The 24,420-nt window shown below is 49.0% G+C and overlaps 1 protein-coding gene across 1 annotated transcript; it reads right to left on the bottom strand.

The window, feature by feature from the left end:
* Positions 1-410: 410 nt before the first annotated feature.
* Positions 411-12,418, bottom strand: Slc34a1 (solute carrier family 34 member 1). Its single transcript, XM_076855843.1, has 12 exons — positions 12,310-12,418; positions 12,027-12,176; positions 11,812-11,940; positions 11,595-11,738; positions 10,230-10,341; positions 9,876-10,071; positions 9,700-9,795; positions 4,548-4,617; positions 4,141-4,308; positions 2,024-2,140; positions 1,800-1,924; positions 411-914 (listed from the first exon to the last, which is right to left on the bottom strand). The coding sequence occupies exons 1-12, from the start codon at positions 12,416-12,418 to the stop codon at positions 411-413; spliced, it is 1,920 nt and encodes a 639-aa protein (XP_076711958.1).
* Between the last annotated feature and the right edge of the window lie 12,002 nt (positions 12,419-24,420).

The following is a 24,420-nucleotide window of genomic DNA, read 5'->3' as shown; positions in this document are numbered from 1 at the left end:
TGTCCGTGGTAACCAGTCTTGTGTACATAGGGACACAAGTGCAGGCCTCCATGCACACATGCTAAGGACTCAAAATCATACCCAGATCCCCTGGAACCTGCACACAGCTTCCCACTGGTATGTCTTTGCACATGCATGGGATCATACACGTGTACACAAATACAGGCTTCTCCATCTATACACATAGACACAGACTCACCCCGAACACACGTGCACATGAACACTGCCTCTCAGTCAAAAGCCCAGACCTCGATGGACCAGCTTAAGGACAGGCACACACACAAGGTGGCATGTACCACATGCATGCGTGCACACACACACGCGCACACACTCACACACACCTTTGCCCTTCCACGCTGAGTTCTTTCACAGGCCTTTCCCTATTCCAGGAAGTAGTCTGGTCCTGCAGCCTAGAGGCGGGTGGCACTGTGGTGAGCAGGTAGTGCAAGGCGGGGGGAGGGTGTGGCAGGGGGCAGTTCCTCCAGGAAGACCCTGGCAGGCAGCTGGGGTGAGCGGGGCTCAGGCCTGGCATAGCACAAGGTGGCACGGGTGATGAGGCGGTCCAGGGGCTGCAGGGAGTGCATCCAGTGGGGCAAGAAGTCCCACGTCTGCAGCCACTTGGGCAGGCGTCCAGGACTTCGACTCTGCAGTATATTGATGAATGCCACAAAGGCCAGAAGGGCCCCAAAAGGTGCACCCACACCTACCATGGCCTGCCAACCTGCCATGGAGATGCCAAACACCAGCGAGGGCAGCAGCAGGAAGCAAACGAGGAGATAAAGTACAGCGAACCATCGGTACTTGGCGGTGCGTTTGCCCAGAGCCTTGGCCATGCGGATGGGCAGGCGCGTGCAGGGCAGCGGGTACCACAGCAGGATGCCCGAGATGTTGAAGAAGAAGTGGCAGAGAGCAATCTGCAGGGGAGGAGGGGAGGGGCTGAGGAGGGCAGGGCCTGCCATGTCAGGTCAACAGGGACAGTTATTAAGGAGCCCAACCTCATCTGGGCAGCAGGAAAGCCACTATTGAGAGTTGACATGCCTACAAGTGGCGCCAGAGTGGCTGCACTGGTTATTAAAATATTAAGATACTTCTGGACTAGTTGGTAAATAACCACTGCCCTGAACTTTTGTCCCTACTGACCCCTCTCTCAGGAATTCCCCAACAAATACTGCCAAAATCCAGTGGCCAAAAGATAAATACTAGTTTCTGGCTCACCACTCTGGGCTCCTAATTGGTCAGTGTCTTTTTGGGTGGCTTCTAGAGCAATTTCCCCTTTGCCATCTGCCTCTTCCCCCCAACTATACTCATCCATGATCCCCCAGACTGGGCCAGGTCTCTTCTTACAGTACTGTTTTTTGGTACTGAGGATTAAGCCCAGGGGCACTTAGCCACTGAGCCCCAGCCCCAGCCCTTTTTAATATTTTATTTAGAGACAGGGTCTTGCTGAGTTGCTTAGGACCTCTCTAAGTTGCTGAGGCTGGCTTTGAACTTGGGATCCATCTGCCTCAGTCTCCTGAGCCACTAGAATAACAGGCATGGGCCACCACACCCTGCCTTCTCATAGCACTTCTTATAGTGCGAGTCCAACTTGGTATTACTTTTGGTGTGATTATTGAGCAGTGTTTCCAATGCCCAGGTCTCGAGGTGGGAATTAAGCCTACTTTCCCATAATGGCTTTCCAGGGATCATTTTGTGTGGCCTCAGTGTGCAGTCCAAAATATTTGTTATATGTGGCCACGCCCATGGTCAGGCCCTGCACCCCAGCCCCAGCCACAGGCTAAGCTGTTCTCCTGACGCACCTGGAAGGAGCTGGACAGCTTCTCCTTGGGGCTGGCCAGTGCAGCCAGGATGGCTGTGGTCGTGGTGCCAATGTTGGAGCCCAGCGTGAGCGGGTAGGCCCTCTCGATGCTGATCACACCCAGTCCTGGCGGGCAGGGGGAGAGGATACAGAGCCTCCCCAGCCTCCTCCTTCAGCCCTTCCCCTCCCTGCCCCCCTCCCCTGCTGTTCAGCGCAGGCACTTACCAATGAGTGGGGTTATGGCCGACGTGAACACAGAACTGCTCTGGACAACAAAGGTCATGCCAGCGCCTACCACCATGGCAAAGTAGCCTGTGACCCAGGTGAAGGGGGCAGGCAAATCTGCAAGGAAATCCCATCCCAGCAGGCAGGGTCAGTGGGAGAGCACTGGGAGAATAGGCACCCTCTTTGGGCCCGAGGTACTTGGATGCCAGTCCCCTGCTTAACTTCAGTGACTTCCACTTTCCCGTCTTTGATCTTGCGTTAGAGGCCTCTCTTGCTTGGTGCCGTCATGGTACCATGCCCCAGTTGTTCCCTCTGCCCAGAATATCCTAGTCAGCATCTAAATATGGTCATCCTTTAACATCCATAAGGGTTGGGTCAAGAATGCCTGTGGATACCAAAAGCCGTGGATGCTCTGGTCCCTTCAATAAAGTGGTATAGAATTTCCAGGTGTGGTGGTGCATGCCTGTATTCCCAGCAGCTAGGGAGGCTGAAGCAGGATTGTCACAAGTTCGAGGCCAGCATCAGCAGTTTAGCTTAGGCCCTAAACAATTTAGTGAGACCCTATCTCAAAATAAAATATTAAAAAAAAAAAAGAGTTGTGGCCCCTGACTTCAATCCCTGGTACCTACATAAAAATAAATTAAAGAAAAACATTTAAAATGATGTAGGGGCTGGGGATGTGGCTCAAGCGGTAGCGCGCTCGCCTGGCATGCGTGCAGCCCGGGTTCGATCCTCACCACCACATACAAACAAAGATGTTGTGTCCGCCGAAAACTAAAAAATAAATATTAAAAAAAATTCTCTTTCTCTCTCTTTAATAAAATAAAATTATGTAGTATTTACATATAACCTATACACAACCTCCTATATACTTTAACTTATCTCTAGATTCCTTATATTATTTAATAGAATGGAAAGGCTATGCAAATATCTGTTGTATTGTATTGTTTATGGAATAATGATAAGAAAAAGGTTTGCATATGTTCAGGACACATGCCATTATTTTTCTGAATATTGGTGATCCATGGTTGATTGAATCTGTAGACTTAGATCCCAGAGATACAGAGGGTCAACTGTCTTTAGCTTCAGGATTAGCTCAGATAGCACCCGCCTGCTAGGAAGCCCTCCCTGACACCCCCCATAGCCCACCCTTTTTGCTTTTTCCTTCTCTGAGCTCCCTGTTCACACATGTCATTCAGCCTCTCCTAGTACCAAGCAGCATCCCCAAAGCTCAAAATGAAGTGAACAATGAAAATCAGCTGATGTCACTCCCCTGCCCCAAAGCCTGCGTGCTTTCCCATTACCTACAGCAAAGTCCAGGCTGGGAGCAGAGCCTAGAGGCCCTGAGATTTGGCTTCCTCCTCATCCTGACCTCATTCTACCTAGAGACAGAGCCCTTCTGCTCCCATCACCCTCTGTTTGTACCACAAACCAGACAAGCTGGGTCCTGCTTCCGAGCCTTTGCACTTGCTGTTCTCTTCATCTGGAATGTTCTTCTCCACATTTTTTTTTTTTTCTTGCTGAAGACTGAACCCAGGGCCTCACCCATGCTAGACAAGTGCTCTAGTATGAGCTACATTTAGGCCTCAGCTCAAGGTCTCCTTCAGAGATCTCTGACCGCCCCTTGAAAAGCACCTTTTCCATACTCTATCGCATTGCCAATTTTTTCTCCCCTTTGCAGTTACCTTGCCCTTTCTCCAAATTTATCCCCCTCATTCATTTATTTTGCACTGCCCATTTTCCCCTTCTGGGCCGAGAGCCCCTTGAGATCAAGATCCATCTCTACTTGCCTCACCCCTCTTATCCTGTGGCATGCAAAAGGAGACTAACATCTATTTGTCGACTGAATTAAAGGATGGCCTCTGGGAATCTCCACCAGCTAGAATGGAATTACAGCCAGAGGCAGCCCCAGTTCCTCAGCTGTCAGTACCTCAGGAATTTCCAGAATCACCCAGTCCAAACCCTTCTTTGTTCACACGGGGAAAGAGGCTCACAGATGGTAGGGGTGTGCCCAGATCTAGGCAGTGGCAGGACTTGGCAGGATCTGGAAGGAGCCATTTTGGAGCCCTGCCCAAAGCCCTGTCCTGCAGTCTTCCCACCCACTGCTCATGGCTCACCAGTGTTGATGACCTTCTGGATGACCTTGGCCACCTGGCCCTTGAGCAGGGAGTTGAGCATCTTGACGAGGAGGATGAGGCAGGTACACAGGAGCACCAGGGAGCCAGCCAGCAGGATGAGTCCCACGGCCAGGTCAGGCAGCCCCGTGTCCACGAAGATGTGGTTGCCTGCAGGAGGTGGTGTCAACCGCTGAGAGTTGACCCCCACACCTGGCTCCCACATTTGCTACCCCTTGGGCTGTAAGCCTAAGGCCCCACCTCTTGGGTCACCAGCCCTGACCCAAGCCCAGGAGCTGGACTGATGGACAGCTGTCTTTCCTGGGGCTGGAGGACGCAGTGGCTGGGCAGCAAACGGCTCTGTTGCTGCCCCTGCCATGTAGGATACCTCCCATGTTGCAGGTACTTACATTTCTCCATGGTGGCATTTCTAAGGGTCTGGCTAGCATTGGCCTCTGCCCTGGACATGGAAGTGGAAACCTATATTAAGAAGAAAGTGAAATAGAGCATCTAGGAAAACAGCCTGAGGTTGGGGGCTAAGATGGGAAAATTGGAGATAAGTCTGCAGGCTTTGTGACTGTGGACAGGTCTCTTGCCCTCTTTGAGCCCAAATCTTCCACTGAAAAGATGTGAATGGAAAACTTGCCACACAAGCATCTGGCTGCAGTAGGTCCCCTGCTTACTCTGTCCATTAAGCCACTGACCTGGCTATTCCTGAGACCAGTAGGGGCTTCCTGATTGCCAAATCCAGAAGCATCTTATCTGTTTTCCTTTCCCTCTCAGTGGCATTGGGTGCCATAGACCATGATTCCCCTTCCTGAAAACTCTCCCTTCTCCCTTCTCATTATCAGTCTCTTTCTTGGTGTACCTCCCTCTTCCCCAGGACACCCTTTCCCCAGAGGCACAGTTTGCCAGCTCCATTCTCTTTGTGCTCAATTTCTTATCCTGAAGGGATCACATAGAAGGGGACAAGTGTTGGGGTCCAGCCCCCACATCTCTTCCTTCTCCACCTACTATCAGTGAAATGAGGGTGTCTCCCAGGGAGACCCAGATTCAGAGGGCCACAGGGCTAGGCAAGTAACCTGAGCTCAAGGCCCAGACAGCGCGTGGAGTGGCTAGAGAGTATGTATGGGGCCTGGAGGGACAGTAACTACTTAGATCTGGGCCACTATCTCCATCCAGGGACATAGTCCATCATGAACCAATTCTACAAGAAAGACAACAATTTTGAACTTTTAGATAAAGTCTCCCAATCTCTATAAATGCTGTACCCACCCTGAGATATACGTTATGATTCTAGGAAGCACAATTCTAGGGTCAGCAGAAGCAGTAGCCCGTCTGGTCTCTGGACCACCTATTTGTATCCTCCTTGGATAGCCCCATTGCATTATCCAAAATGCAGCCTGAGTTTCCTTACCTTTCTCCAAAGAGCCCAGAGACAACAGAGTAGTTGGGTGGACTTGAAGGGGAGAAGCCCATCTCACAAAAGAAGAATTGGGCTTCAGTAAAGAGGGATAACTCCCAGGGCCACACACCAGCAAGGGCCACCAGGATTCTAAGCAAAATTCAAGAGCTACAACTTCTCCCTGTTTTCTCATTCTGCCTCTGTTGAGAGATGATATGAGTCCTCAGGGGCTCTATGTCAGGGACCTTCCGACCCCCTCTGTTGCTGAAGATCTGGGATTAGCTGGGGTACTGGCACCTTGACGCTTATGGTTGCCTTAGGTTTTGTTCCAAACTGTGTGCCATTTAAAAAATGTATGACGGGCTGGGAATGTAGCTCAGCAATGCAGCATTTACCTAGTAGGCAAAGGCCCTAGGTTAGATCCCAGCACCACAGGGGGGAAAAGATGGAGATAAGAACTGTTTAAGGTATCTGGTTTTAACATTAGGGTTTATTTTAGTGGGATGAGTTCCCTCAAATGAGACAATGTGCTCATCTGCCTTCTCAGTTTGCTGTGTCTGACCCTTGGGGCACCGTCAAGCCTGGAGGCCTGAATTACAGGCCAAGAAATAGAAAAATCATCTCTGATGGCTAGAATGGAAAACCAGGCTGGGGAGTGATGGTAGCTACTGTGTCAGCAAGGGAGAGAGCTAGGTGCCAGGGAGAGAGAGAGAGCCAGGTGTTTGCTGTTGGGCAGATTTGAGTTCAAATTCTTTTTTTTTTTTTTTCTCTTTTAGTACTGGGGGTTGAATCCAGGGGCATTTCACCACTGAGCTACCTCCCTAGAACTTTTAACTTTTTATCTTGAGACAGAGTCTCACCAAATTACCCAGGCTGGCTGAATTTGTGATCCTCCTGCCTCAGCTTTCCAAATTGCTGGGATTACAGTCATGTGCCACCACAGCAGGCCAAATCCTACTTCTCATACCAACTACTCGGATCAGTCAAGCCACCTCTATGAGTCGGTTTTTTTAAAAGCAGGATAGTAACTGGGGTTATGGCTCAGTGGTAGAGCACTTGCCTAGCACATGTGAGGCACTGGGTTCAATCCTCAGCATCAAAGAAAGAAAGAAAGAAAATAAAGCAGGATAATCTTGGTTCATGACAAGTTTTCAGTAAATTGTGTCTCCAAATAATCAATAGATGATTTCCCTCCCTGGACCCATTCAGGGACATGTGGAATGTGGTTGAATTCCTAGGTCAGGACCAATGGCTCTGGCAGACGTGCCCAAGGATCCTGACCCTGTGGGGAGGAGCTTGGTGACCTTCCTGGGGGTGCCCAGCCTGGAGGCCTAGAAAGCAGATGACTCCCTGAGACAATTGAGTGCCTGCCCATCCGGTCCCCACTAACACTAACCTTCCCTGGTCTCGTCCCTGGTCTCGGCCCAGGGTGGAACAGAGTGAATGGGCCTTCCATACCCCTGGGCTCCCCCCATAGCTGAGCCATTTCCAGCTGTGGGACACCGGACCACACACTTAAGCCTCTGGCCTCCATCGCCTCCTGTAGGACCTGAGGTCTACAATGCTGTGCGACTTTCCCCAGGAGCTTGATTGGAAGGATCTTAGAAGAGGGAGTTGGGATTTTAATGCCTGGGGGACACGCCCAATTAAGGAGACGCTTCTGGGAACGGAAGGAGGTTATTAAGCTCACAGAGGACTGTTGGGCTCCAAGAATCCTTTCCCAGGGGAGACACACACAGGGTGTGTGCCAGTGAAATAGTTTTCCCCCTGGAGGAAGGGGAGCTCCAGATCTTTGTTCCTCCGAAGGCCGGACAACTCCGGACCAGCAGCGCCATCTGGTGGCTATGAGGAGAATTCTTGAGAACGACACCCATTTCCCACCTTGGAATGTCTCTCAGAGTGGCCTGTGGCATTCTCAAGTTACTCTGTGGCATTCAAGCCTAGGGGTGGAATGGGAAATGAACACACATAGTGGAACCCCAGGCTGGAATCTGGGAAAGGTAGCGAGATGAGGAGTCAGGATTCTACCAGGACTTGCGCCCCATCTCAATTACATGAATTAAAGCAAACCACTGTGCCTCTCCAAGGCTATAAATGCTTGCGTCCCATGTTGCAAGTCCTCAAAAGATGCTTGTTTAAATCAGGCAGGTATGGTTGGCAATCCTCAATGTAATCACACAAGAAGGTAATTCCTAGGGTAGTGCCAAGGTTCTTGGAACCTCCAGAAATGTTTGAAAAATCAGCCTCTTTTTTTTTTTTCTTTCTCCAGACTCCTATTCTTTCCTTGGTGACATAGGTTTCCTGGAGAACGGTTTGGTTGAGGTCTCACATGGTGAAAACTGGAGGCAATGAGAAGTGGCTGGAAGTATAGGGGAACTTCGTGGTCAAAGGAAAAACTTGGGTGCAGTCTTTGGTACAGGAGGAGTCACCAACGCTTATCACAAGAGCACACACAATGCTGCATGAATCCCATTCCCATAGGGACAGTCCCAGAGGGAGGCTGAGAGCAGGGATCTCAGATCCCCCGCCCCCAGCTACTTTCCAAGCCAAGAAAATCCAACCTGCTCTTCAGGGATAGGTTTCCTGATGGAGTGGGAACATGAAACCAGTGCTTTGGCAATTGACAGCTGGGGTGGAAGAGAAGAACCTGAGGACAGTCCCAGCCAGGTGAACTTGGATAGTCATCCACATCACTGAGCTTTAGTTCCCTTTAGTGTAAAATGGGGTCCTGCCATCCTCTTTGTCAGCACTGCAGGATTATCCTGGGCGAGGAGGCACACCCTGCAAACGGGACCTCAATACTGCTCAATGCTGCAGCAGGTGGACAGTGGGCCTCTCAGCGGAATCGAGGCTTGAGGAATGAAGCTCTTTTCCATGGCTTGTTTTTTTTGTGGGTGTGTGTGAAGATCAAAAGGTGTGATTCTCTCTCTTTCGGCTTTTGCACTGGAAGTAGAGAGGCGGTGGTATTCCAGAGAGCTTACAGAGTGCTCAGAGAGCTCTTGGCTGACATGTTAAAGAGGTCACAAACCAAGCTTAAAAGCTGTCTGCAAGGGCTTTTTGATGTCAAGCTGCCTTGAACTCTCAGAAGGCCTGAGCTGGAGCTGTGTGCCACTTCAGATGCAAAGGAACTCTGTAGGGCCACTCGATTGAGTGCTTTCTGTTCACGCTGGGATAAAGGTCCAGTAACATCAAGTAGTAAGTGGAGAGAATGAGGGCAAAGGGCTTGTATTGTGTGCTTCAGATTTCCTCGTAGCTTGTTCTAAATGGCGTCACTCCTTATATGCAGCAATTCAGAGGCAAATTTGGGAGATCATGGTTTGGATGAAGCATTTTCCTTTTTATGGCTGAGTAAGAAAGTGTGCTTGTATCCTGTTAGCCTGGTATAATGGCTGGTCCATGAGTGTCCAAACAATCTGATCAGTGTTTTTATTCCAGGCAGCACAAACTGTGCAAAGGCATAAGGGACTCATACCTGTGACAGTCTCCAGAAGGAGCCCCTATGCCAGCAAAAGTGGCTACTGTGTCCCCAAGGTAGTCTCCATGCAACAGCTCACCTGGCCTGCTCCTGAGCCAAATTCCTGTTCATCTTACTCTTCCCACTCCCTCCCCACATTTCCTGGGCCCCAAAACATGGTAGAGCTGAGTCACTAACCCCACTGGTACACTCTGGGTTCTGACAGAGTAGGACAAGTTCTGGCAAATTTCATAGCCTCTCTGAGCCTGTGTCTCTACCTGTGAAACCAGAGGGTTGAACTGGATCAGTGGTTCTCAGACTTGAGTATGGAGCAGACCCAGAGGGTTTGTTGAAGCATAGACTGCTGGGCCCCACCCTGAGTTTTTCTGATTCAGTAGGTCCAGCGTAGGGTGTATATCAGATGCACCTGATTTGCATCTACTTTGCATCTCCAATATGTTCCCCAGTGGTATTGATGCTGCTGGTCCAGAGAAAATACTTTGAGAATCACTGGGCTAGATCAATTACATGCCAACTCTAATTGACTGGTGATGTCTGCCTGAAGCAGTGTGTGAGGCTTGGGGGGATTCGCGATGTCTGCCATGGGCAGAGTGTCACAGAAAAAAGTGCCACATATATACTCTGTCCTGGCTAAATGATCCCCAAGGTCTATTGAAACCAATAGACCAAGTCTGAGACTTACCTCCAAAGGTTCTGGGTTGCACCAGATTCGGATGAGACTGTGGTTCCTCAGGGACTCATCCCCTGTGGCAATGCTGGTGATCACAGACTTGTCCAGCTGTGGGCAAGATGAGGGCAGAGGGAGTGAGGGTGATGGCCCTTATTATCCTCCACCCCATGTCAAGCACTGGCCCCCACCTGGATAATGAGCTTTGTGAAGGGCTCCGTGATGATCTTGAGAAGGTCAGGGGCATCACGGCCACCACGGATGTTGAAGGAGGCGACCACGAGTCCAGTGACATGGTGCAGGTAGCCTGTGGCAGCCTCAAGGGGCAGCAGGACCAGAACGGACAGCCAGTTAAAGCAGTCGTGCACTGTGGCCCCCGCGAAGGCCCTGGACAGGGAGGCTACGTTACAGGGCAGCCTGGAGCCTGGGTGTGCTTGTGCTGGGGCTCTGGGCATGCAGGGCTGTCTGCCCCCCACCGCCACCACAAGCCTAAGCCTCCATCCTAGTCCCCCCCACCCCCCACCCCCACCCCACCCCCGCCTCACCGCCGGAAGTCAGTTCTGTCTCCTGCCTGCATCAAAGCCACGATGGTGTTGGTGACAGAGGTACCAATGTTGGAGCCCATGATGATAGGGATAGCAGAGCTCACCTCCAGCACTGGGAGAATCAGGAACCTCTTAGCCAACCGGGTGGGTGCCACCTAGCTTCACACCCACAGGAGCTCCTGCCAGACCCATGACCCATGTCCCAGCCCCAAACAGCCTTTCCTGCCATACTCTTGATTGCCAAATCGGAAGGCCACAGGTCCATATGGGCACGTGTTGTGTATTCCCAAGTGTGTGTCTTGCACTCGTGTGACTAGAGGCGAATGGGTGCATGTGTGAGAGTGTATTATGAGGACTCATGTGCCATATGCAAATATATATTTGTGCTTGTGTATGCACAGACACATGGAGTGATGGCTGGCTTTATGTCAATCTGGCTAGTCTATAGTACCCATTTATTCAGTCTAGCATTAATCTGGGTGTAGAGCTATTTCATAGCTGTGATTCTCATCTACAATCAGCTGACTTTTTTAAAAATTTTTTTTTTTTTTTTTTTTTTTTTTTAGTTTTCAGCAGACACAACATCTTTGTTTGTACGTGGTGCTGAGGATCGAACCCGGGCAGCACACATGCCAGGCGAGTGTGCTAAGGCTTGAGCCACATCCCCAGCCCTACAATCAGCTGACTTTAAGTAAAGAAAATCATCCTTTTATTTTTAAAAATATTTATTTTTTAATTGAAGTTGGATGCCATACCTTTATTTTATTTATTTTTATGTGGTGCTGAAGATCAAACCCAGGGCCTCGCACATGCTAGGTGAATGCTCTACCGCTGAGCCACAACCCCAGCCTCAGACAATCATTCTTGATAATCTAGGTGATCTCATCCAATGGGATGAAAGGCCTGAAGACACAAACTGAGGCTTCCCCAAGGAAGAACTCCTACCTGTGGACTATAGCATTGGCTTCTGCCTAAGAATTCTAGTTTGACCTTCCAGATGGCCTGCCTGTGGTTTTCAGACCTGACCAGCTAGCCTCACAATTATGTAAGCCAATTCTTTGCAATAAATTATATATACATATATATCCTATAGGTCTGGTTTCTCTCACTGATGCAGTGCATGACTATGTGGCCATATGAAGATGAGCTCTCCATTTGCTCCCCTCCCCAGCTTCCCGGGGTACCCCTTCTGGCTCAGATTCTTGGCCATATTTTAGAGGACAGAGTGGGAGATGCTGGAACCCTGCCCTTTGTCCTCAGTTCCCTGCTCCTGCCCCCATCCCTCAGCCATGACATGCTTCCCTAGCCCCTGCCCAGGCCACCCGGAGCCCAGGATCTTTTCCTAGCCCTGCTGGGCCAACTCACAGCCAGAGGAGACCATGCTGACAATGATGGATGTGGACGTGCTGGAGCTCTGCACCAACACGGTCACCAGAATCCCTACCACCAGTCCCGCCACGGGGTTAGACAGGATGGCATTGTCCTTGAAGATGTCACCAGCCACCTTCCCTAGGAAGCACAAGCCAGCATTGTCTGAGGTCCTTCCAATGCCCTTCCCCAACCCTATCTACCCAGGCCCTACCTCCAGCCAGTTGGAAAGCTGAGCTGAGCACGTCCAGGGAGCAGACAAAGAGGTAGAGGAAGGCCAGCATCAGCGGCACCTTGAAGAGCATCACACCAGCCTGGCGCAGCTTCTGGGCCAGCCCAGGCTCTGGAGGTGGGCCAGGCATGAGCAAAGTGGACCGGGGACCAAGGCAGTGACTGCCCATGCCCTTGCCATCCCCCCACCTGGCCCACCTGGCTTCTGCTCCTCCTCCAGGGACAGCTTGGCAGGTAGTGGGTCAGGGCACTCCAGGACCTCCCCATAAGGGCAGCTGTGCTCTGTGAGGGCCACTGGGCTCAGGCTGGGGAAGGCATAGGCAGATGTCCCTGGGATCCTGTGCAGGACTGAGGTTGGTCAGAAGTTACCAGAGGCCCCAGCAGCCCAGGGACGGAAAGAGCAGGTAGAAGGTTAGGGACCTCACCCAGGATGTGGGCAACTGTGGGCAAGCGGGGTCCAGGGTGTGGGAACAGCACTCACCCTGTGGGCTGGGCACATAGGCAAAGGCTGCACCATGTACCATGTGCCCTGCGCGGACTGGAAGTGGGGAGACGGCAGGGGCCCCCAGCCTGTCTCCATAGGACATCATCCTGGATACCTGCATATCAGGGAGCAGTGATGTCAGGGACAATTTCTGTGTCCTGGATACTCACATCCACTTACATGTAGATGTACATGCACGAACATCCATGGTGTGTGGTCCCACCCAACCTCCTCCTGGACAAAGCCAGAGATGCACCTTAGGAGCTCAGCACCAATATGGGCATCTGTTCATTCATTCAGCAAGTTTTATATTGTGTATGTGTTATTGGGGGTTGAACCCAGGGCCTCACACACGCTAGGCATATGCTCTTACCACTGAGGTGCATCCTTAACCCCAGGAAGAATTATTATTGATGTTGATGATGATGATGATGACAATCGTACTGGGGATGAACTCGAGGGTGTTTTATGATTAAATGGTGTCCCTAACCCTTTTTATTTTGAAACAAGGTCTTGCTCAATTGCCCAGGTTAGCTTCAAACTTTTAATCCTCTTGCCTTAGTCTCCCAAGGTCCAGCAGATATTTTTGAGCATCTACTCTATCCAGGCTGTGAGCTAAATGCTGGGGTACAGTGGTGATTCAATACAGAAACAGCCTCTGCCCTCAGAAAGCTTAAAGTCTAGTGGGGAAGCAGACATTAATGAATTAATCTCTCAGTGGATAGAAAATGGCAAGGGGTGTTTTGATAGATAAGATTAGAGTACCCGCAGCAGGTGTGGGCTCATGGGGGAACAAAGAAACAATCAAGCTGAGATAACTGGACGCAGAGGAAGAAGGGCAGGTGTGCATGGGGAAGGAGCCCAGGAACTGGGATGGTGGCCATACACAAGCTAGAGAGAGCCAGGGAACAAGAAGTGTCAGCAGAGGCTGCCTGTGTGGGCCAGGGCGGGGCCATGCAAGATATTTTTCCATCCTAAGAACAAGGACAAACCATGGATACCTACAGGCTCATGGGATCAGAAGTGCACACTCTTGAGTCTGTGGTTCCCTGTCCTGGATCCCAAAGTCCTGGATTCCCCTTACCCATGCACATCTGTCCCCCAAGTGGCAATGAACAACTACTGAGAGTCTTTTCCACAAATGAGGCTCAGACCAGGAGCTCTCTAAGGTACCCCCTGCACTGTCCCAGGAGCTCCTGGCTACCGGGGTGGGGTACCTCAGCTTGCCTCAGCATCTCGCCCCATTGTTCCCAGGCCCTTGACTATCCAAGCAGGGTAGGGTGCAGAGCTGAATTTCAAAACCCAGAAGAGAGCTGGGAACTATAGCTCCCTGAACAAAAGAAAACAAATCAAACCCAGGAAGAGCATGAGTTTTTTTTTACTTTGGGGGAGTGAGGCCGGCTGGGCTGGGACTGGGATGTTACTGGAAGCAGGAAATGGGATCACAGAGAGAACAGAGACAGGGCTGAGTGATGGTTATTTCCTACTAAGAGTTGGGGAGGGGGTAGTAGGAGTAGGATGTAGGGCTCCTAGACTCACCTTGAGGTTCTTTGTTCCAGTTCCTGTTCCAGCTCTGAGAAGCCTGCAGGGGCCTAAGGAGGAGCTGGGACCCTCTTCTTTATACCTTTGGGTCAAGGGCAAAGTCCCTAGAATCCTAGCTACCCTCCCTCTGTTCCCCGATTAACCTCACCCCTTAGATTCCTCCCAGTTAATTGCTAATCGTCAACTCTGCAGGGGGAGTCTGTGGTCAGGCTGTCCCTCCTCCACACAGACACTCACCCAGACAGGGTGCCTGCTCCCACACACAGATACTGACGCCCCTATACACCTTGTTCTCAAGGTCCTGAGAGAGATTAGGTAGCTCCCGCTCCTTCCCTTCCTTCCTGTCCTCACTGGACTCCCCAGAGAGTGGCACTCCAGAAAGTGAACCTCCTGTGGCCTTTTTATGCGTCTGGGGAGTTTGTGGGACTATCTCTGGGACGTCTGTGATGTCTGAGAGAAGGAATATGGGAGGGAGGAAGCACCAGGAGATAAATCCAGAGAGGCTGGGTGTTGACTTGTGGAGGTCTCAGGTGCCTGACCATGGATCCAAGATGAGAAACTGTTACCAGAGTCCTTGGGAGAAGACCCCAGCCCCAGTGGTCCCAGGCTCTGCCACACATCCCAATATGCCAATCAAAGAGAGGATTGGCCGTGAAGGGCAGGAAAAGAGCTTTAATCAGTGTGGCCATGCCAGGAAGAACAGAGACAAGAACACAGGAACCAAAGATCTGTCTTCAAGGAATTGACAGAAACTTTCAGCTTTGTAAAAAATAAACAAACAAACAAAAACAAAAACAAAAACAAAACACAAGAAACAAAGGGAAGGGTTGGGGGCTTGCATGGTGGGGTGAGGGGGATGGTGGTTGCATAGCTGGCAGGGTAGGTCATCTTGGTCAGGCCTGGTTGATCATTATCTCAGACTGGTTCTGTGAAGCTTTGAGAAGGACATCAATGCTTGAGCAGGCAATGGGGCTCCCACTTAGGGGGGCAGTTCTGGTTTTGTCATGGGGTCATTGCTGCCGCTTAAAGGGGCAATCTCATCATAGAATGATCTGTTCTGAGAGACTCACTGTTGCTTGGGGGTAGTTTGGGTCCCATGTCATAAAGATGCTTATCAACAATGCCTGTTGTTCCTGGAATGCAAGATAACTGCAGAAGAAAGTGACTCAGAGGCAGAGGGGTGTTAAAAATGCAAAAGGAATCAAAGAAGGACAAAATGGAGTTGGTTAGGTCAGTGATAGGCCCCTCCTTCAAGACTGTGAGAATGTGAAGCCACTGGCCAGACTGGGAAGTACTTTATCTGCAGTTTAGATTGATTTCTCTGGGATGGGGTTGTGACGTGTCAAAAAGGAGGGGATCTAAACTGGATGCAGTGGTGTACGCCTGTAATTGCAGCAGTTTGGGAGGCTGAAGCAGGAGCATCGTGAGTTCAAAGCCAGCCTCAGCAACTTAGAGAGGCCCCAAGCAACTCAGGGAGACCCTGTCTTTAAATAAAATATTAAAAAGGGCTGGGGATGTGGCTCAGTGGTAAAGCACCCCTTCAATCCTCAGTACCCTCCAGAATAATATAAATGGAGGAGATCTAGAAACAGAGAGACCAGTTAAAAGGTCCAGGGAAGAGATGTGAGGCTGCACTAAGGTGGAAACAGAAAATATAGAGAGGAGAGGACGCATCCTAGAGATACTTGGGCAGTAGAACCGATAATGGGGGGCAGGAAGAAGAGAAAAAAATATGATAGGATTGGGAGTCTGATGATGGTACATGGACTACGTGGAATTCTGGAGATACAGAGGAGTCTTAGGGAACATTTGAGAAGCTTATTTCCCTTTTATGGGACTGTGGAGCCTGAATTGGGGCCTAGATTCACAAAGTAATAAGAAAGTAGCTTTTGGATGAGATTAAAGATACGAAAAGACAAGCAATTGTGAATTCTACTCAAGAGCTAGCTTAGGAACTGAGTAACCTGCCTAACATCATCAATCCATCCTCCTTGTGGCTCATCCATTCACCACCAATCCATCCCCCTCACTCCCCAGCCGGTCCGTGAGGGATGTGTCTGTCCATCCACTCCTCAGCCATCAGTTGAGTTCCTACTCCATGATGGGCCAAGACTGGCAAAGCCAGCTTCTCCTCTGATCTAAGCAATATCTGACTCAGCTTAGGATTCAAAGGCAGGTCACTTCACCTCTCTACTTTTTTCACCTATAAAATGGCAATTAATTAGCAATGTTTCTTCTGCAAGTTGAGACCCACGACCCATCCCAGTGTCTAGGACAGCCCCTAGGACAGCCCCTTCAGTTGTCTTCTTCATCCTTTCATGTCCTTTCTCTGGGTCTGCAGGATACTGAGATGCCCCAGCCACAGGGATGGCCCTGCCCTATGTCACGCCAGCAACTCTTCATGACTTACCAGCTGTCCTTTGATTTCTCAGGGTCCCTTGAGCGGCAGTCCCACTTAACATCTTCAGGGTAAGGCAGACCCAGGCTTTTTCCATCAAGGAGGATGAACATTTCTGCACATTTGATAATTAGGTTAACTAGTCAATATTTAATTGATAGTCTGAGCACAGCAGTCATCCACTAACTTTCTGTGAAGTGACCAGGAGCAGAGAACAAGCCAGCCCAGATTTGGATCTGTTCTCGACCACAAAATGACAGTTTAGGACACAGAATGCACAGGGGCAGAGGGTAGGGGAGGTGGAGGTGCTGCTGGGATTGGATTTTTTTTTTTTTTTTCAGTGCTGACAGACAATTGAACCCAGGCCTTGCACAATGCTAGCAAGTGCCTTGCCACGGAGCCACACCCCAGCCCACTCTGCTGGAATTGGTTTGGGGCACAATGACTGCAAGCCTGATTTACTTGCCTATGTTCTGGTTTATTGCTGCTGACCCAGGGGCCTATTTCACTTTGGAAAGTGTCCTGGTTTGGACAGCAAACCATCTAGTCAGCCTGTTTGTGGGGGATTCTGGGGAATGGAAGTGCTAACTATGAAGTCTTCAGGTTAGCCAGGAACAGTAGTGGACACCTCTTATTACAGCTACTGAGGAGGCTGAGGCAGGAGGATAAAATGTTTGAGGCCAGTCTGGGCAACTTAGTGAGATCCTGCCTCAACACTTAAGAAAAAATAAATAAATAAAAGAAAGAAAGAAAATAGAAAAGAATTGGGTTGTAGTTCAGTGGTAGAATGCCCTTGGGTTCAATCTCCAGTACTGGGAAAATTTTGTTTTCAGAGAGAGAATTTTTTTAATATTTATTTTAGTTCTCGGTGGACACAACATCTTTCTTTGTATGTGGTGCTGAGGATCGAACCCAGGCCGCACGCATGCCAGGCAAGCACACTACCGCTTGAGCCACATCCCCAGCCCAGAAAATTTTGTTTTCAATTCTCAAAATAGCAAAAAGGAAAACAATCCTACTTCTCAGCACCTTAACGTTTTGGAATATTACTTTTCATCCTTTTTTTTCCTGTCTTTTTTTTTTTTGGGGGGGGGGTACCTGGGAGTGCTTAACCACTGAACCACATCTCAGCCCTTTTTATTTTTTTTTTAATATTTATTTTTTAGTTGTAGCTGGGTCTTTATTTTTCTTCATTTTTATGTGGTTCTGAAGATCGAACCCAGGGCCTCGCACGTGCTAGGCAAGTGCTCCACCGCTGAGCCACAACCCCAGCCCCTTTATTTTTTATTTTGAGACAGGGTTTTGCTAAATTGCTCAGAGCCTCACAAAATTGCAGAGGCTGGCCTTGAACTCACATGATCCTTCTGCCTCAGCCTCTGGGAGCTATTGGGATCACAGGCGTGTTTTCTATAAGACTATGTCTTACTCTTTTCTCATTTACTATTAGATCAGCTCTTTCCTGTATAATTTCTTTCTTTCTTTCTTTTTCTTTTCTTTCTTTTTTTTTTTTTTTTTTAGAAAGGATCTGGATATGTTGCCCAGATTGGCCCTGAACTCCTGGGCTCCAGTGATCCTCCTGCCTCAGTCAACTGAGTAGCTGGGACTATAGGCACACACCAGCATGCCTGGCCAGATGTTATTTTTAATGATTATTTCACATTTCATCACGAACTATGATTTACTTAGTAAAATTTTGTGTGTTGTAGCACTTTTTCAGGCTGGAGGGCGTGATTTGGGTAAGGTTGGGGTTCGTGTGCAAGTGGGAGGGGTGTCAAGTCGGACATAATCATTCCTGAATCATGTTGAGATACATTTGTTACTGAGCTCTTGCAGTATTACCTCTCCAACTGTGGGTTTTCTGTGTCCGGGACAAATACCTGAGCTAAACAACTGAAAAGGAGGAAAGATTTATTTTAATTCATGGTTTCAGAGATTTTAGTTTGTGGTCACTTGGCCCTGTTGCTCTTTGTTCCTAGGTGGTACTGGTCATCATGGTGGGAGTACATGATAGAGGAGGTCTGTTCAAACTCACAGCAGCTAGGAAGAAAAGAAACCAATGGGAAGGGGCTGTGATTCCAATATCCCTCTCAGCGGCATACCCCACCCCCAGTAACCTAATTCCTTCCTTTAGGCCCTTCCTACTGAGGTAGCTACCACCCCAACAGCTCCACAGGCTAGTGATGGGAGGATATTTAAGATCCAAACACCATCCTTGGGCTCAAAGTCTATATAAGCATGGTTCTGAAGGCTCTCTGGGCCTGAGAAGCCCTGCGTGGCAAAACCAGTGACCCTTGTTCACATGACCTGTTCTCCCTTGTCCTGCTTGGGTCAAACTCTGAGCAGGAGCAGTCACATCCAAAATGCTCCTGATGAACTACAGTTCTTCCCCTTCTTGTTAAAATAAGGTTATGGGGGGCTGGGGATATGGCTCAAGCGGTAGCACGCTCGCCTGGCTTGCGAGAGGCCTGGGTTCGATCCTCAGCACCACATACAAACAAAGATGTTGTGTCCGCCAAAAACTAAAAAATAAATACTAACAATTCTCTCTCTAAAAAAAAAAATAATAAGGTTATTATTTTTTACATTTTGAAGTCTACGTTCCCAGTCATCATGGAGCTTGGGGCTTAGTGGGGCAGACAATTATTGATTAAATGTATCCTAAGAGATATAATTCCCAAATGCTGTGAACACATCCAGCCACCACTTCCAAAGACATTTTCCTAGGGCTGCTTTAGCCCTAGAGAAAGCAATGGAACTTTGGAACTGACCAGAGTGGCTTTCAGAACTCCTGAAATCAGCAGAGAAAGTGGCTCCAATCCAGCCCTGAAGCATCTCATCTCAGTCCCTCTGTCCCTGCTGCCTGAGTCCCCCATGGTTGGTGACAGAGTCTGTGTATTCCTTTGATGGTAGCTCCCACTCTGTCTGTGCACCAGGACTCTGGCCACAGCCTCCCAAGAGCCTCTTTGGGCTCAGATCCTGGCTGACTGGGGATGTCTCACATTGGGAAGAGGTACCTAGGGGGAGCCATTTTGAGGAGAAGATGCCAAGATGCAACTGTACAGGCTGTGTTGGAAGGGCCTCTGGCAGGAGCACTTGGCTCTGCGGGTCTGAGAGCACTGAGCACCTCACCCCGTCCTGGGCCTCTTTTGCGTTCCCCATCTTCATGTGCAGCACTCGGCCCATCTATGGAAGCCAGACACCAGGAAGGCATCCTCGATGCTTGCTTCTCCTCCTCCTCCTCTTGGCCTCCAATCCTTCCTCTTATTCTCCCAATTTTACTTTTCTAGGAGCTTCCCGATCCTCTCACTGTTGGACATCTCTGTGGTGACCTCCCTGGACTGAGCCACCGTCATCTTCCCTGAGGGATTACAATGCCCTCCCAAATGTTCTGCCTGCATCTGCCCTGGCTGCCCCTCAATTCTTTCTCTAAAAAAAGCCTCCAGTGACCTTTCAAAAATCCAAAGTTAATCATGCCACATGCTTTCCTTTTAAAAACCTGCCCCTGGGGGCTCTGGCTCAGTGGTAGAGTGCTCGCCTAGCGCACCTAGTGCACGTGAGGCACTGGGTTCCATCTTCAGCACTACATTAAAATAAAATGAAGGTGTCTACTTACAACTAAAAAATAAATATTTTTTAAAAAACCATAACTTAAAAAAAAAAAAAAAAAAACAACACCTGCCCCTGACAAATGCTTAGCATAAAAACTAGCATGTTACCCAGGCATAGTGCACATGCCTGTAATCCCAGCAGCTCAGCAAACTGAAGCAGGAGGATTAGAAGTTCAAAGCCATACTCAGCAATTTAGCAAGACCCTGAGCAACTTAGTGAGACCCTGTATCAAAATAAAAAATAGAAAGGGCTGGGATGTGGCTCAGTGATTGAACACCCTTGGGTTCAATCCCTGGTACCAAAAAATAAGAAATAGGGGCTGGAGTTGTGGCTCAGTGGTACAGCGCTCACCTAGCATGTGCAAGGCCCAGGGTTCGATGCTAAGCACCACATAAAGATCAATAAATAAAATAAAGGTATAAAAAATTATAAATAAATAATAAAAAACACCCAGCATCTTGTCAAAGCCCAGGAGGAGCAGTGTGACTTGGCTTCCTGACCACCTTGTCGGCCTCAGGCTGTGCCCAGGAACTCACACCCAGAGAGAATGTGTATAGAGAGGACAGCAGGAGCCCAGGCCTGAGGCTAGAGGTGCACTTATATTTAAGGGAGTTAGAGAAACCAGTAAAGGAGACTAAGAGGACGACTAGCAATTAGAAGAGCAGAAGAGCAGATCCCCAAATGCCAGTGTTGACGTGTTTTGAGAGAGAGCGCGCTCAGCTGGGTCAAATGCTGCTGAGACTTCAGGTAATCTGAGAACAGAGTGGATTTAGCAACCAGGGGCCCATCTGACCTAAGAGAGCCATCCTAGGGGAGGAGCTAGCTGCCATGGTTTGGGTAGGAACAGGTGTGAGCGAATGACAACAGCATGGCCAGCGCGAATGTGAGAGGTTGACACACATATTGAATTTCATCCCGCCAATGAAAACGATTTTCCCAGGAATGGCATGAAACAGAGGCAGAGAACAGTCCCAAGAACAAGTGTGCGCGTCCAGGAACAGAGCAGGCTGTGGAAGTTGGCACGACCAGTGATTCTGCAATTCTCTGTTAAGATCAATTTGCTCCTTAAATATTCACAGTTTGTGGCATATGAGTTTCCTGCAGGATCTAAAGTTTGAGGACAATCTAGGGAAGAAAAATCAACATTCGAGAACATTCTGTCTCGCTAGTCTCACAACAGGGTTCTCCATTGACATAGTTTGAGAATTCCTGCCTCTTCTCACGAGCATTAATTCAATAAACATCCAAGCCCTGGGGCTAGGGCTGGGGCTCAGCTGGAGCGCACTTGCCTGGCATGTGTAAGGTACTGGGTTCTATCCTCAGCACCACATATAAAGAAAATAAAGATCTATCAACAACTAAAAAAAAAAAAAAAAAAATCTGAGTCCTACTTTGGGTAACACAGTGCTTGCTGTACATGGGAAGAGGGCAGTGGTCACTTCATCCCAGGATTAAGACCACCGCGATGCACATGTATACCGTTGTGAGTGAGCATTGCTTATGCCATGGACACATTCCTTCCATATCTGTGGTCCAGGCGACAGTTCTCACCAGCAGGCTGGCTGATAAAAGAGAGGGACCATCTGCCTTCTCTCTCTGGGGAACACAGCAGTCCCTCCTCTGGCATTCTGGACTTTGTCCTCTCTAGGAGAACCTAGATTTCAATTTGAGCTTCCCAATGCCAACCCAGAGCAGGCAGGGCCCTGAGACATTTTCTGTTTTCCAGTTGTGGAGACCAAGGCTCCTCCTGGGCCCAGGGCTGGGATTGCTGACCTTAGGGTGCCCCATTCCTGTTTAGGGGATAAGCACCCTGTATAATTATTAACCCTGTTGGCCAAGGCCTTGGTCACTTATTTATGGACAAGGTCAAAGTCTGTGGCCAAAAAAGCTGAGGCTGCTTTGAACTTTTCTCAGAACTCACCTTTTCCCTGTGGCTCCCTTCCTCATGTGGCTCCAACCTTATATCCTTCATGCTGACCTCAGGGTTCAGGCCAGAGAGTGAGGTTCTGGACAGGATGGTCAGCACAGACAGCATGCAATCAGATGATAGTCCCATACTCTGGTAGTTAGGTTCCAGACCTAAAGCTCTGAGGTCTGGCTTTGGACTTCAGGTCCTGGGTTCTATGTGTTTGGCCTGGAGCTTAGCTCCACATTCTGAAACCCACTCTAATTCTACTTCCGGAGTGGAGCTCTAGGCTCTGAGTTCTGAATTTTTAGGTCCAAGCTTTGGGTTCTGGGCTTTGGGATCTGAGTTCCAGTCTGCTAGTTCTAGTGTCAAGCTTTGGATGTCAAGTTGGGGTTCTGGTTCTAGGCCCTGGGCTCCAGGTTCTGGGCTCCAGTCTCCAATTCCAGATTGCTGACTCCAGGTTCTAGACTTCAGGCCCTCAGCTCCTGGTTCTGGGTTCTGGGCTCCATGCCCCAGTTTCAGGCTTTAGGCTCCAAGTTCTAAGATCCAATTTTATATTCTGGGCTCCAGGTTTTGGTATGGGTCTGGGATCCTTCAGTCCTCAGCCATCTGGTAGGAACTTGGCAAATCCCACTGGGGTTATTCCCATCCACTCATCTTCACCAGCCACAACTAAAACCTGCCAGCCGGCACTCTAGGCTGGCTTGGATAGTGGTTCTACAGTGTTCCTTTTGCTTTTTGTCTCTGCTCTACCCTCAAGCCAGTTCTCAGGACACAGATACTGGTATCCTGGGACACATCTGTACATTCATGTTCCCAGAATTTCCTGTCCCCACCAGGACTATCAGGAATGTGAACAGCACCCCCTGGAGTTCCGTGGCTCTGGCCCTGTGTCTGTCCAGGGCTCCATCTGATTCAATGTAACCCACCAGAAGCCAGCCTCCCCACCTGGGCCTCTGTTTCCTGTGGAAATGAACTCCAGCTCCCACAACCCTCAGGATCCAGAGTCAACTGACTACCAGGCCAGATCCCTTCAAGTGCAATGTGTCCTCACCCTTGTGGGTAAGGATGGCTGCCCCGTGGAGCACCAGCCCACTGCTGCAACCCTGGGCTAGCAGTGACAAAGAAGGCTCCTTAGGGAGTTCTTCACAGTATTAAATTTATTTGTTAAATGCATCCTTTAAAAAAATTAAATCTAAGGTGAAAGTCTCCTTTGACCAATCCTCGTCTCCTCTCTATCTCCTTGTTAATTTGGTGTATATACATCTAGAACATCCACTCTCCTTTCTGTACACTTGTAGGTTGGTTCTTGTCTGTGGTTTACGTAAAGGCATTACTATGGTTTAAATGTGTCCCCTAGAAGCTCATGTGTTGGGAGCTTGGACTCCAGTGCAGCAGTGCTGAGAAGCGGGACCCTTGGAAGGTAATTAGGTCATAAAGGACCTGCCTTCATTAGTGGATTAATCCACTCATGAATTAATGGATTACTGTGTTATTTGGGGAATGGTTTTGTTATGAAAGCCAGCTCTTAGGCTAGCTTTCCCTGTCTCACCATGTGATGTACTTCACCATGTTATGATTCAGCAAGAAGACCCTCACCAGATGCCAGCACCATGCTTCTAGAATTCCTGGCTTCTAGAACAGTGAGCTAAATATACCTCTATTTTAATTTGTTTTAATCAATTAATTTTCTGGTGTGGAGAATTGAAATCAGCATATGCACATGTTCTACCACTGAGTCATACTCCCAACCCAATATACCTCTATTCTTTATAAATTACCCAGTCTGTGGTATTAACTTATAGGAATAGAAAATAGATTAAGACAGGTATCTTGCCATATTCGTTGTTCTGCTTTATTTCATGGAACAATAAAATGTCTTAGAGAGTTTTCCACATTAGGACGTACTGTACCTAATTCTTTACCTGCTGTGTGGTATTGTGGAGCATGACTATGCCACAGTGTGTTTTATTATCCCTACATCTCACCAACATTTGGTTGTTTGCCAAATTTTGGGTCACAGGTAACCCTGCAGGATCTGGCCTGCTCATGGCCAGAGTGATTCTCTAGTGACATTGCTAGGAGTCACATGCTGTTTTAAATTCTTAGCAGAAACTCCCAAATCACTGCCCAGAGTAGCTGTACCAATGTACCTCCCCACAAAGGGCCCTGGCTCCTCACCAAGGGCTTCTACATGGCCCAAGCCCTCCCTGGCATATGTCCCTGCATCAGGCAGCCTGAGTGCTAGTGAAGCACCAGTGACAATTCTTTGCAGCATCCTGGGCTAGTCACTCCCCTCCTGCATTATTTGTTGTGAAGATAAAAATGATGGAATATATCTAACTTGGGGACCTCAGTAACTGGGCGCTCCTCTCCTGCAGGGGCTAACTTTTGGGGGATGGTGCCAGGGATTGAACCCAAGGGTGCTTAACCACTGAAGCATATCCTCAGCCCTTTTTGTGTTTTATTTTAAGACAGGATCTTGCTGGGGTTGTGGCTCAGCAGTAGAGCACTCACCTAGCACATGTAAGGCCCTAGGTTCGATCTTCAGCACCACATAAAAATAAATAAAATAAAGATGATATTGTATCCAACTAAAAAAAGAAAAAGAAAAAGAAAAAAAAGACAGGGTCTCAGTAAGTTGCTCAAGGCT

The sequence above is a fragment of the Callospermophilus lateralis genome, chromosome 5 (genome assembly GCF_048772815.1).
Source record: "Callospermophilus lateralis isolate mCalLat2 chromosome 5, mCalLat2.hap1, whole genome shotgun sequence".
In the NCBI taxonomy this organism is placed as follows: Eukaryota; Metazoa; Chordata; class Mammalia; order Rodentia; family Sciuridae; genus Callospermophilus; species Callospermophilus lateralis.
The sequence above is the reverse complement of the archived record's forward strand: the minus strand, read 5'-3'. Positions and strand labels throughout refer to the sequence as shown.